Source organism: Nanorana parkeri, unplaced genomic scaffold (assembly GCF_000935625.1).
Source record: "Nanorana parkeri isolate BGI_ZX_2015 unplaced genomic scaffold, ASM93562v1 scaffold1381, whole genome shotgun sequence".
Lineage (NCBI taxonomy): Eukaryota > Metazoa > Chordata > Amphibia > Anura > Dicroglossidae > Nanorana > Nanorana parkeri.
In genome coordinates this window covers 133,504-146,581 of record NW_017307649.1, presented here as the reverse complement: position 1 = coordinate 146,581, position 13,078 = coordinate 133,504, and the positions used below count along the sequence as shown (strand labels likewise).

The 13,078-nt window shown below is 41.6% G+C and overlaps 1 protein-coding gene across 1 annotated transcript in view; it reads left to right on the top strand.

Moving 5' to 3' along the window:
• HECTD4 (HECT domain E3 ubiquitin protein ligase 4) overlaps window positions 1–12,680 on the top strand; it is a 130,755-nt gene extending 118,075 nt beyond the window's left edge. The window contains exons 70-76 of the mRNA XM_018569713.1: window positions 742–897; window positions 1,619–1,722; window positions 3,409–3,630; window positions 4,853–5,019; window positions 7,826–8,021; window positions 8,980–9,202; window positions 12,330–12,680. Of these exons, the coding sequence (XP_018425215.1) occupies window positions 742–897; window positions 1,619–1,722; window positions 3,409–3,630; window positions 4,853–5,019; window positions 7,826–8,021; window positions 8,980–9,202; window positions 12,330–12,466 (1,205 nt within the window). The 3' untranslated portion in view covers window positions 12,467–12,680. The remainder of the gene's footprint in view (window positions 1–741; window positions 898–1,618; window positions 1,723–3,408; window positions 3,631–4,852; window positions 5,020–7,825; window positions 8,022–8,979; window positions 9,203–12,329) is intronic.
• The last annotated feature ends 398 nt before the right edge of the window (window positions 12,681–13,078 follow it).

The following is a 13,078-nucleotide window of genomic DNA, read 5'->3' as shown; positions in this document are numbered from 1 at the left end:
GGCCAGCATTTGGGATTCTCATAACCTGACCCATAGATATACAGTATATGTCAAGAAACATGCAATCACTTCTAACTTTATAAGAGGCCGGCTGTTCATACACCTGCTAGGCTGCCCAAGTGAATACAGACATAAAATGTGATATATACCTTGTCCTTGGAGGTAGAACTCTTATCACAAGAATGAGAAACCTGAACTCTCCTCCATTTTAACCACCCCTGGCTATATATAAGGCCCATGTTCCTCCTTACTGCCTGGAGCATATGTCCAGTTTTGCTTTTTTGGATGATCATAAGAAAAGAGAATTTGTTGTACTCCCACTGACCTACATCCTGCTGATCACTGCATCATCGGAAGTATACAAGCAGTTGGAACAGAATACCTTGCCCCCAGAATGGTAAAGTATTTCAGGTTGGATCATTTTGGTCAATGGATGTTGTTCTTTGTGGACAGCAGGGATAAGCTGTAATTTCCATGAGCTTGTCTGTCTGATGCATATGGAATAATCATTGTGCATGTTGGGTGGGAAATTGATATCCCCTTGGAAAGAGTTTATTAGATCTCCTCATTTATGACCAGTTTTAAACAGGCAACTGTACGTTTAGTTAATAGTTCTGTTATATAATCCAAGTCCTATTGCGCTTTTATTGTTATCTTAACACAGCACATCAAACATGGTTTGCTTGATTTGACAAGATTCATAAATGCTTTTTCATGTTCCGTTTTGTTATTTGCTTCCAGGTGAAATTAGGACCTCCGAGAACTCTTACTTCTGCCAAGCAGCTCGGCAGCTGGCCTGTGTTCCCTCCTCCCAGCTGTGTGTCAAACTGGCAAGTGGAGGGGATCCTACTTATGCATTCAATATCCGTTTTACTGGGGAAGAAGTACATGGAACAAGTAAGTGGCCAGATAGTTTCCTCATTATACAGGGCTGCAGCAGAATTAACTCTGTGCAGAGTACAATGCTCATCACCATTGTAGTGTGCAGTGCACCACATGATACTGTCAGTTTTTAGCATCCTTTGTCCTATACAGCGAACCTACTGAATATGACATTCTTTCACATCACAGCTTTTTTTAATATTAGGTGACCAATGCTTTCCAGCTTTGTAAGATTTCCTTTTTGAAGAATCTAATATTAGAGCGCTATCACTGGTTATTTCACACGGGTGTTATACTGTGTGTTTTGTACAGATTTACAGCTGGAGCTGTATAACGAACATGCGGACTTCATTGTGGTCACCACAGTTCAGGCTCATAAATACGCTGAGCAATTTGGTCAGTGTTTCACTGTATCACAAACTGGGTGATTCACAGAAGGGGGAAGAGTTTGGAGAAGCCAGAAGAAGTGAACAATCTAGGACAACATCTATCCTAATAGGTTGGACTTGATGGATTAATGTCTTTATTCAACCTCAAATACTATGTAACTATGTAACATAACTGATCTGGAGAATTTTTCCAAATTGGCTATGTTGTCCTAGATTGTTCACTTCTGCCTTCTCCAAAATCTTCACCCTTTGGTAAACAACCCTGAAAGCTTTAGATCATATTTAGGAGAATACTGACTTGGGTTATTCATGTAAGTGTTTGTAACGTTATTAATTGTTGTTTTCAGGTGGCTCTTTCCGACATTTTCTGTGGCAAGTGTGTAAAGAACTCCAGAGCTTATCCCTCTCTCTCCTTCTGCTTTGTCCCAGCTCTGCGGTCAATAAGAATAAGGTAAGAAGTCACTAATTTGTGGTCCTGTTATGCAGACATGCTTCATTTACAGCATTTACAGCAGCATTGGCTGCAGGTTGTGCAGTCATTCTTTTTCATCCAGTTATGATGTACTACAGGGCTGCAGCTCCAGAAGAAAGGTTTATCAAAATACTAGACAAGCTCTTTTAAATACTGTATGGGGCTTCCCTGCAACTGTTGCCCATCCCTCAGTGTGTTACTGCTTGGTGACGTCCCTACCATTCAGGATCTACGATCTGTTGCCTGTGTCCTTCAATGAACGGGAGAGAAAATAGGATTTTGTACTCACCGTAAAATCCTTTTCTCTCCGTTCATTGAAGGACACAGGCCCCGCCCTCTTTATGGGGTGTACACTCCTAACTGCTTGTTACTAAACTGGAGACTTGTCAGCAGGTGGGGGGTTTGGCCACCGGCAGGGGCCGCCCCTAGGCTGTAATTGGTCTTTAGTTTTGTGCCTAGCGTCCTTCTCCTGCAGGTGGCGATATTACCCTACCATTCAGGATCTACGATCTGTTGCCTGTGTCCTTCAATGAACGGAGAGAAAAGGATTTTACGGTGAGTACAAAATCCTATTTTTGCTATGTCACCCCTTGCCACTGCCTTTTGGAAGAGGTCCTCGGCACCTCCCAGGACAGATGTCAGGACAGGACGAGTTCTTTACAGTACTCAAATGTTGTGTGCCCACTCAAACCAGCGCCAGCAGTCCGCGTGCATAGGACCACTCAGAATTAGATAATGCTTCCTCCAGGGTAAAAAATGTGAAGGCATGATAATATGTCAGTCAGTATCATAGTGACGGGTGTTTTCTAAAATTGCCATCAGTCTTTTCTTTGCTGCATTAAGCAGAGGAGTCGAGTTTGCAGAGTTTAGTAACAATCTAAACCCTTTATTTTGTAGATTTGAATTGAATGATGGAGGATTAGAACCTCTATCACATTGTTCCCATTCCTGTGCCAGTGACTAATGAGGGTAAATCTTGTTTTGTACAGTAGCTACTGGGACAGGTGGTGAGTTGGGCACCAGTCCTGGGGACAGTTGTCAGAGCTGTTATTTTTTCCTCCATTAAAGTGAATCTTTCATCCCTTTAGCATGTAAACATAGTGGTGCCTTCATTCTTTGCTCCATCGGCTATTTCAAATAAGCTCCTGCTTTTCTGAAAATGTGCAGCCCAAGCATGTGAAACAGTACCCTCTCTGATATGCCAAACTGATCTCCATCTTTAACCCTGGTGGCTGACTTATGCAGTGACACATAACTGTTATTGGTGTGGGCTGACTTTGACAGCCTGACTTCTGTCTTGTCTGTGCTGTGAATATTCCAAAATAGAAGCATAATAACAGGTTTTCAGGGGACAGCTTTTGCTCACTCATACGCTGGTGAGATGGTTATAAATGAAATATTTAGCAGCATTTTCTGTAAAATATGCAAAAGGAATAAGTTGCTATAATGTAGATATTTTTTCATTTGTCATGACATCAGAACAGGCATATAGCAGTAAAACTCCGACTACATTGGTGATCCTCCCTACTCTAGAAAAAATACATTTTTGTCTGGGGTTCCACTTTAACAGACATGCTGGTACAAGTTTCCCCACAGAGAAATGTTGGTCAAGATTTGTCTCTTGTTAGTGGTATTTCATTGTGTAATGCTGGTGTTTTTCCACAGGGGAAGTACCTTCTGACACCAAGCCCTATAACCTATTCAGAGGAGCAGTTGCTTCATTTCTTTGGTCAGTTACTGGGTATAGCTATTCGAGCAGACGTACCGCTTCCACTGGATCTACTACCATGTTTTTGGAAGATGCTTGTAGGCGAGCCTCTGGATCTTGAGGCAGATCTCTATGAGGCTGACATTCTAACCTACAACTACATCAAGAAGTTTGAAAATGTAAATATGTTTTGTTTTTACTGTATTTTTAATGTAAATTAGGAGTAAATAAGACATTCTAACCCAAGATAAAGTGTTCAGTTCTAGGGTATGTGTGAGTAAGGAAAGCAAGGGAGAGGACATTATACAGTATGAAAGACAATATTTCTGTTACAGTTCTATAGGATCCTGTGGCAAAGACATGGAATCCATGAAGATATATGGAGTCTGACACTTTTGCATGTAAAAATATTTACTTCTTGGCTGTCATGCTTATTCAGTAGTTTCAGTGCTTTTCTGAATCATCAATATGGAAATAAGTATGAAGAGCGTGTGTTTTGACTTCACACAAACCATAACACCCAGAGATAACGTTTCCTGCAAGGTCAGTAGTGGTGGCTGGTAAACTTCTCTCAGTGCAGGTTAGCTTAAGGCCTGGTTCACACCTGGGCATTTTACAGCGTGTTCCATCTCCAGGCAAACCAAAAAAATACCTTTACAGTGGGCCTACCCCCACACTGCAAGGGTTAAGTACTCCGATTCCCTAGGAATACATGAGCAAAGCACTTTACTTACCTGATCCCCGCTTCCCCAGCATTTAGCGCTCTCCTCTTTTCCCATTCTCCACCTGCTGGAATGTCCCTCAGTTTCCTCATGTCGAATGCAGGTGTTACGAAACCTGCATTGGACATGATGACGTGAGCGGTCCTTGGACTGTTGGAGCAAATGGCTGAAGTGGCTACGGGGACCAGTCTTTGAACCCGGAGGGAGCCAGCTGAAGTAGAGATCAGGTAAACAGCTTTTCTTCATAGTCCATTGAGAGACGCAGCTCTTGAAGAACTCTGAAATATAGGGTTATGCTGCTGCCACCAGGAGAATTGGACACAGCAAAAAATGTAAAAGCCTGCCACTTTAAGGGACAAAGCCCCTCCCACTTCACACCTGCCAGTTTCGCTTAGTGTCCTCTGGAGAATGGATGTCTCATTATCTTCTGCTTTATTATTTTAGTTCATTTTGTTTCTTTGAGAAGATTTGAAAATCAAATGCTGCTAGTGTATTAATGCCGAATACTGTTAAATCCTGGAACCCTCTCTAGATAGCAGACATGTATTGCTAGTTATGAATAGTTTTATAGTGTTTAAACGAAATAACCGCAATTGTTTATAAGTAAAGGGTCATCTGTGTGCGTGCAGTCAAGGCAATGAGCATCTTTTACCATAGCTGCTGTTTTATCTTTCTTTAGGTAAATGATGAAACTGAGCTGGAAGCACTTTGTGCTGAAATAGGCTCGCAGCATCTTTCCAGCGAGAGCCCTGACTCCCCCAACAAACCCAGCTGTACATTTACATTTTTAACCATGACAGGGGAGGAGGTGGAACTCTGTCCGAATGGCAGACACATACCTGTGGTGTAAGTATGAAGAATGGAACACTGTATTAAGATCAATGTACCTGTGTCACAGTGCATAGTACTCTTTGAATGCATCTGTGACCATATCATAAAAGTGGAATCTTATATGGACTAAAACCAAACGTTTTGCCTCATTATCTCAGTAAGTGATCACACACATGAAAGTATTTAAGTGTTCAGTGTGAAGGGGATAGCACTGGTAAATAAGGAAAATTCTATGATATTCCTACAGGTAATATGCAATAATAAACCTAGTCTCGTCCACCTGTATAACCCATATTACAAATGAGAACAGTTTTATATTACAAATGAGAACAGTTTTATATTTTAGCTGTATTTAACACTACCAAAAATGAATGAGAGACAAAATTGTGTGAAATAACTTTTCTCTTACAAGTGGTAAATATAAGAAAGGGATTGTTAGCAAGATTGGGTTAGCATTGGTTAATTAGGAGTTAAATTGCAAGGCTTTTATGTAAAAAAAAACAACTTTGACTTTAAGGCCCCATTCACACTGAGCGACATGAAAATCGCGTGATTTTGAGCGATATTGCGCGACTTCTTCCTATTGGGCTGTATGCAATCAGGAGCAAAATCGCTCGAAAAAAGGGTCATGTAGGAGCGACGAGCTACAAGCGATATTGAGCGACGAGATGTGAACAGCTCCATTGAAATGGATTGGAGAAGCTACATAGAGCGATATCGTGTGGAAATATGAGCGATATCGCTGCAAAAATCGCTCAGTGTGAATGGGGCCTAAGCCCTCATTCACACTGTCCGATCAGGAGGGGGATCTGTGCACAGATCCCCTCCTGATCGGAGTGGTTCGGATGGGCTGTCACCGCTGTGACATCGTGTCTGTCCAGTTTTTGCCCTCCATCAAGGAAAAAACTGAAATGACCGGACCCCATGTCGGTCTATGGGAAATCGGATGTAAATGGACATCAGAGTACCACCAGTCTGACACGACATGATCCAGTCTGGAAATTTGTTTTTATTTCCCACCTGGCCGGAGTCCAACTGGATGTAAATGTACACCCATCCTTTTAGATCCGGCTACCCATAGACTTACATCGGGTCCACCTGAAAAACTGACAGGCGGACCTGATCCGACCACCCATCTGAAAGGGGCCAAAGGCTTGCTGTGGCTGAGAACAGTGTAAAAAATAGATATATTGTAATTAGTAGGGATGCACCGATACCGTTTTTTCGGTATAGAGTGTGAGTATCATTGTTTTTTTTCCAGTACTTGCCAATACCAAATAGCGAAAGTCCCATTAAGAAAGCCGGACGGCGTGTAATGACTCGCTGCCCGACTTCCTGATTAGCCGGGGAGCCGGCTCCATGCTCCCTCGTGACAAGGAAGCATGGAGCTGGCTTTCTGGCCGATCAGGAAGCCGGGGGACAGGTAATTACTCTCCGCCTGGCTTCCTGATTGGCCGGGAAGCAAGCTCGATGCTCCCTGATGACTCGCCACTTGGCTTCCTGATACCAGAAGTTCCAGTATCAGGATTAGTATCAGGAGCATTTTGGCAAGTATGGTACTAGTATCGGTGCATCCCTAGTAATTAGCTACTGTTGACAGATGCAAAACCTATAGATTGTAGCTTGCATTAAATGCTGCTAGTGATAAGTGCAGAAATGGTAACAGCAGCTCTCTTACACAGACGGAGACCTCCTGGCAGTTACACTCCTGAATATATTAAAGCAGAACTAAACACAGGGAGTCGCTTCTTCAGCATTGCCACCATTCAGAGAATGCCTTGTTGCCTTTTTTTTTTTTAAGTGAATACAAGTTGTTCTCTGAATTACCAAGGTGGAGATAATGATGTCATCTGCCCCTCCTCTCCACCTCATCCAATCAGAAAACACCTTGTATTCATTAAATAAAAAATTCAAGGTACCCTCTTAATGGTGGAGGTGTTGAGGGAATGACTCAACGCTTAGTGTAGAGAGAGGAAACCTCTGGCGCCGCAGTTGAAAGATACTGGCTGTCACTAAATGCAGCCCAGACTATCCATTGATTTTCACCATCCCCAGCGACCCTCAGGATATCAGATATAGATACTTAAACTGAGTCAAGCTTGACCAATATAGGTTTCCATAAAAATGATTCCTGAATAATAATGTTTTGCTTTCTCCATAAAAATGAACCTTATACAAGAGAACAGTTAAAGTGGAACTCTGGATACAGACTTCTATATTAATTCCTTGAGGGGAAAAAAAAAAGTTACCTTTGGTGAGGTGTGTGTTAAATGTGCAAATTGTTCCTGTTTACCATTAATTTGTTTATGCCGGATACTACAGCCAGTGCTGTACTTTTATTCAATGCAGCTTTTAAAGCTGCGACTCTCATACATGAAAGAATTGGTGTTGTTTGTCTGCCCCTCCTTGCCCCTTGACCATTCATAGCACACCTTATATTTTATAAACCATTCACAAAATACACAGCTTCCGACAATATGAATTGTACAATAAACAGGACCGATCTGTGTGTTTACCACTCCTGACCAGAGGTAACTTTTTGATTTAAAGAGTATTATCCTTTAAGAATTTATATAGATTTCGGTGCCTGGCATTCCCCTTTTACTTTGAAGCAGAGGTAAGGGCAAATGAAGACTGGGTCACACATTTGGTTATTGCATTGCATTAGAAGTATAAAAAAAAGACAAAAGTTCATGCAGCACAATGAAATCTACTTTTCCTCTCAGACAGAATATTTGGATTAGTTTCTGAGTTTGCATTTTGTAAATAAAGAGGGCTTTGTAAACTGTGTGTAAAGGTTGTGTTTTTTTTTTTTTTAAAGCTGGGAAAACAAGGACATATATGCAGCAGGTATTCGTAACCTGCGCATGCGCGAGCTAAGGAATCAGGAGTGTATGAACGCAGTACGAAGTGGGCTGGGCTCCATTATCCCTCTGCAACTTCTCTCCAGCCTGACAGCTTTGGAGATGGAGCTAAGAACCTGTGGGCTGCCATTTATCAACCTGGAGTTTTTGAAGGTATAAGAGATTAAGCAATACACCTGCATTCTAAAGTAACTGTTGGGATTCTCATAGCACTATGGGTTAGCTAAATAGTACAGCCGTAACTGCCTGCCTTGAGGCATGCTTTGCCTGATTGAAACTTCAGATTGAACCACCAACTGATGGAGTTAATGAGAAGGGTCACTCAAGTTCTGGGTGTAAACTGCAAGTTAAGCTACGGAGCTCTGATCTAACAAACATTTATCAGTAGGCTGCGTAGAGATAACATTTTAACTTGGGGAGATGAGAGCTGTCACAAAAAATACAAGATATTTGTATGTGATAGTTCATATATACCAATTGTTGTCCTAACCTTAATAAGAAATGGAACAAAGCAAAAGGAGCGCCTCCATAGTGTAAAACAGATTTAATAAAGGTAAAATACAGCTGGAAGTCTACTTCCAAACAACTGTTAAAAACGAGCATTGAATGTGACGATCTAAAGTAGATTAAGATGGACAAACGGAAAAATGAAGTGGAAAATCGGAAGAGTAAGTGCTTAAGCCAAGCCATCTGGACACTGATCTTCCTCCGGTTGACGCGTTTGAGAGGTGAAACCCCTTTCATCAGAACCTGAAAATCACTCCTCTAGGTTCCAATTTTCCACTTCATTTTTTCGTTTGTCCATCTTGATATACTTGAGATTGTCACATTCAATGCTCGTTTTTTAAAGGTTGTTTGCAAGTACACTTCCAGCTGTATTTTACCTTTTATTAAATCTGTTTTACACTATGGAGGCGCTCCTTTTGCTTTGTTCCTAGATCATCGGTTTGCCCTGACTGTGAGGAGCTGCCCCAGAGTGTTTGAAGCTGGGTTGAGATTTGTCGCGTTTTTCTGGCGCCAGTGTGTTTTGGGTTTTTTTTCACTTATTTTCTTAATAGGAAATGTACAAAAACCACTACATCTTTCTTAACTGCCATTTATTGTCCTGCAGGCTCACACAATGTACCAAGTGGGTCTGATGGAGACGGACCAGCATATAGAGTATTTCTGGTGTGCTTTGGAAATGTTCACTCAGGAAGAACTTTGTAAGTTCATCAAATTTGCTTGCAATCAGGAGCGTATTCCCTTCACGTGTCCTTGTAAAGATGGGGGACCCGACACTGCACACGTCCCGCCTTACCCCATGAAAATAGCACCACCTGATGGAGCAACAGGTAAAATATCTAGAGTTGTAAGGCTCGGTAGGGGATATGACTCTGTTAGCTTATCAATCTTTAAAAAAAAAAGATACAAAATCTATAGATTGTAACTATACAGGGTAAACCTGGATTTATGCAGCTGTGCGTTTGGTTGTGGATGGTCTAGGAACAGCCCTTGTTGTCTAGAACTACCATGAAGACCATTTATACAAGCAGAGAGGGATATCTATTGGTACAAAATGAAGGCGGACATTTATATTGGAAATAATTGCAGTTTATTTATACTGTATTTTTAGGTGAAGTTACGCTTTAACCCCTTCGTGACATGAGAAGTACACTGTATGTCCCGCCACAAAGTGCCCAAATGACTGCTCACATACACTGTACGTGATCAGCTATTTGGGTTTCTGTAATGCTGGTAATCGCAGAGAATCATCGGTTACCTTCGTTAATGGATGCCTCAGTATTGAGTTAAGAGTTAAAAAAATAAATGTAACAAATAAAACTGATATATTTAAATATACTTTTATACTATCATTAATAAAAAAAATACAAAATTAACCCATTACCATGAAAATCTGCAGCTGAGCTGCAGATTTGTTTTTCACCCCAAGGGGTTAATGTTTTTTTTTTAGTACAGAAAAGTGCAGAAAAATGTCCAAAATCCTAGGGATGTAAGGTTTTTCCAAATAAAGGACGAATTAATGAATGTTTTTTTTTAGCTGTGCTATTTTCAAAAAAAATGCTACAAATCAAAACTGGGGAAAAAGTGTTTTCTGTTTTCCTCAATCTTAGTATTTTATTTGTCCATAGTGAGGCTTTATGGCAATATATTTATATTACATAAGTGTACCTATCTGTCCTCTAAAAAACAATATATTATATGGGCGCACTTAGTAAGAAAGTATATTACTGACGTGGAAGAATCACACAGCAAAAATGTGTCGGTTATTAACAAAAGAAACTAAAAACAAGCTCAGTCATGAAGGGGTTAAGCTGCACACAATAAATATTTTTTAAAAAGGTACAACCAAATGTGGGCTGTCCATCTGTACAGAAGTGCGCTCTTCGGGCACCAAGTATAGTTTGAGTTTGTAGACATATATGGGAACAAGATTCAGAATACTATATGTGAACTTGGTGCGCTACCTGAAAGCGGAAGTAAAGTAATATAAAATACAAAATTGTAAAAAAGGGGGAGTGGCCCTGGAGCTTTTAGCCATATTGTGCTAGCTTGCACAGCATCTTGGCACATGATGGCAGACTTACCAAACCCACTCCCAGCGCTGCTCTCCTCCCTCACCTGCGCAGCATTCTTCTTCGCAGTCGTCTTCCGGGTTTGGAGTATTGGACTGCTTTAATTGGTCAGGCCTAATTCCCGGGCATGTGCACGGGAGTTACTTCATCTCGGCATGCTGGGACTGTGCACCTCTCAATGCAAAGATTAGTTTAATATTCATTAGACGATTTCCACATACATTGTTGCAGCTGGTGACCATTTACATCTTTCTTAGCGCAACTAATTGTCTATTTTATAGTATAATATTCTGTTAGAAGGCAATTGGAGTTCTTCATTAAAGTCAACTTGTGCTGAGAGAAATACAGGGACTTCCATTGTTCTCTCCTTTCAGTAATACTAACTACCAGGCTGTCTCTGGCTCTAGTAATTTCTGAGAACAAGTAGCCAGTTAATTCAAATCTGCTCAGACCAGTTGCTCAGAAAGTGCTAAAGCCACCGGATCAGAATGACTACCAGACAGCTAGCATTTTCAGGAAGAGAGGCCAGCAGTGGCAGCATCAATATTTCCTTACTATAGGTTTAGCTTGAAAGCTGGCCCATACGGAGATGTTACTGCAAACTATGCATCAGGATAAGGCTTAAATATTTACCTTTATCGTTTATTGAGCTTGCTAGTAAGCACCCTAGGGTTATACTGCCACCTATAGGAGAAATGGACACAAGGCGCATTAAAAATGTAGGCCAGCCCCCTTGAGGTCATCACCCCTCCGACTTCACCCCTGCTCAGTTTCATTTCATTTTTTCTCTTCTGCTATATTGTTTGACCGAGTTTGAAGCTACTGATAGATTCAGGCCAGATATTGGAAATCCTGAAAGTCTGTCCTGTTAGCCAACAAATTCTTCTTTTCCCAGTTAATTCAGTATGCTGGTGTTCTCCCTGCTGTGCTGCAGTTGGCAGTGACAACCTGTCTGTGTTCCAGTTAGCAAAGGACTCTATTAAATCCTCATATGCTATCATTCTCTCTTAGGACTGCTTGTTACAACTAAGTAGGTGTGAGTGGTTATAGACTTAAAGGAGAACTATGGGGTCAGGGCTTTTCCCCATAGTTCTCCTTAGGGTAACGGGAGGACACAAACTAGCGTCCTCCCATCACCCTAAGCTCAGTATACCGTGAGCTACAGCTCGCGTTATACTGAGACGCCGGAGCGGATCCCGACATCGATGTCGAGATCCGCCCAGCTGCGTGAGTGACAGCTGGCTCTGCCTATCTAGAGGCAGAGCCAGCTGTACCTGCCCCCTCCCCCGTCCGATCCACTAGTCAGCGCTGGCGGATCGGAGGGGGGAATCCAGCCCCTCCCCGTCACTGCAGAGAGCCGTGACGGGATCGAGAGGTGAGCGAACGCCGGTATATGTTCGCTCACCTCCCGATCTACTGAGCCGACCTGTGACAGTCTCATTGTCACAGGTTGGCTAGAACTATGAGGTGAGTGAAAAGCACTCACCTCATAGTTCTCCTTTAAGGAAGTCGGCCTTTTTTTTGTATTTGTCTAGTGTCCGTTTCTCCTGTAGGTGGCAGTATAACTACAGGTTGCTTAATATTAAACTATATGACATAAAGGATTTTTAGTACAAAGATCAGTACTGCAGCTTTATCACAGATCATGTAAGCAAAAGCCTGGGCATATGGTCACGTGATCTCTGAAGGGTAGGACCAGCCCATCTGATCCTTGTCTTTATGCCTAGACTTTTCATTGTGTGTACACTGAAGGAAATCTGGAGCAGCAGTGTCTTCAGTAAAGAGAAGTATTTTAGCCTTTCAGTTACACTTGCTTTTTCCATTTGAGCAAGACTTTACCATTTGGGTACAGGTCCACTTAAATTTCTGCTGAACACTTTTACAGGATCCCCGGATTCCAGATACATCCGTGTGGAGACGTGCATGTTCATGATAAAGCTCCCACAATACTCCTCCCTTGAAATAATGCTGGAGAAACTGAGGCACGCCATCCATTATCGAGAAGATCCACTCAGTGGTTGACCATAATCAGACGACAGGCAGAGGAGACGGTGAATGATCGGAGGACTGGAACTTGGCTACTAGAAATTGCTTGCCCCCTGGACAGAACTCTGAGGAAACAAGACTACTGAACATTATGGTTTTGTTCTGCCCAAACCTGCACATTTACCTTTTGTATTTGTGAAGTCTCTGGTGGGGTTTTTGCCTTGTTTGTGAATTGTTTGTAGAAAAAAAACTTTAGTACTGATTAATGTGAGCGGACAAATTGATTTTTCTCTTCAAAAGCTAACAGTAAAGTCTTGGGAACTCGTAAGGTTTGAGGTAAGTGATGGCGTCAACAGGTATTTCTGGAGGAACAGGAAATTATTCAAACAATGGGATCTGTAAATAAGAATATACACAGTAATATAATTTAATGATAAATTATTTCCAGAGTTCACGAATGTAACACACTGGAGCTAGAGCTGTGAAAAAAAGATTCTTATTTTTTTATTTTTTTTATTTTTCAAAGTAGTATTTAAGTTGTAATTGTTTTACCAAGCACTGGATTTTGCTGGCTGTGAATAGCTCCATACTTGGGCTGTTTATTTCTCAGTATTTAGGAGTATCTATGGATGTGAGCGGAACAGGTTT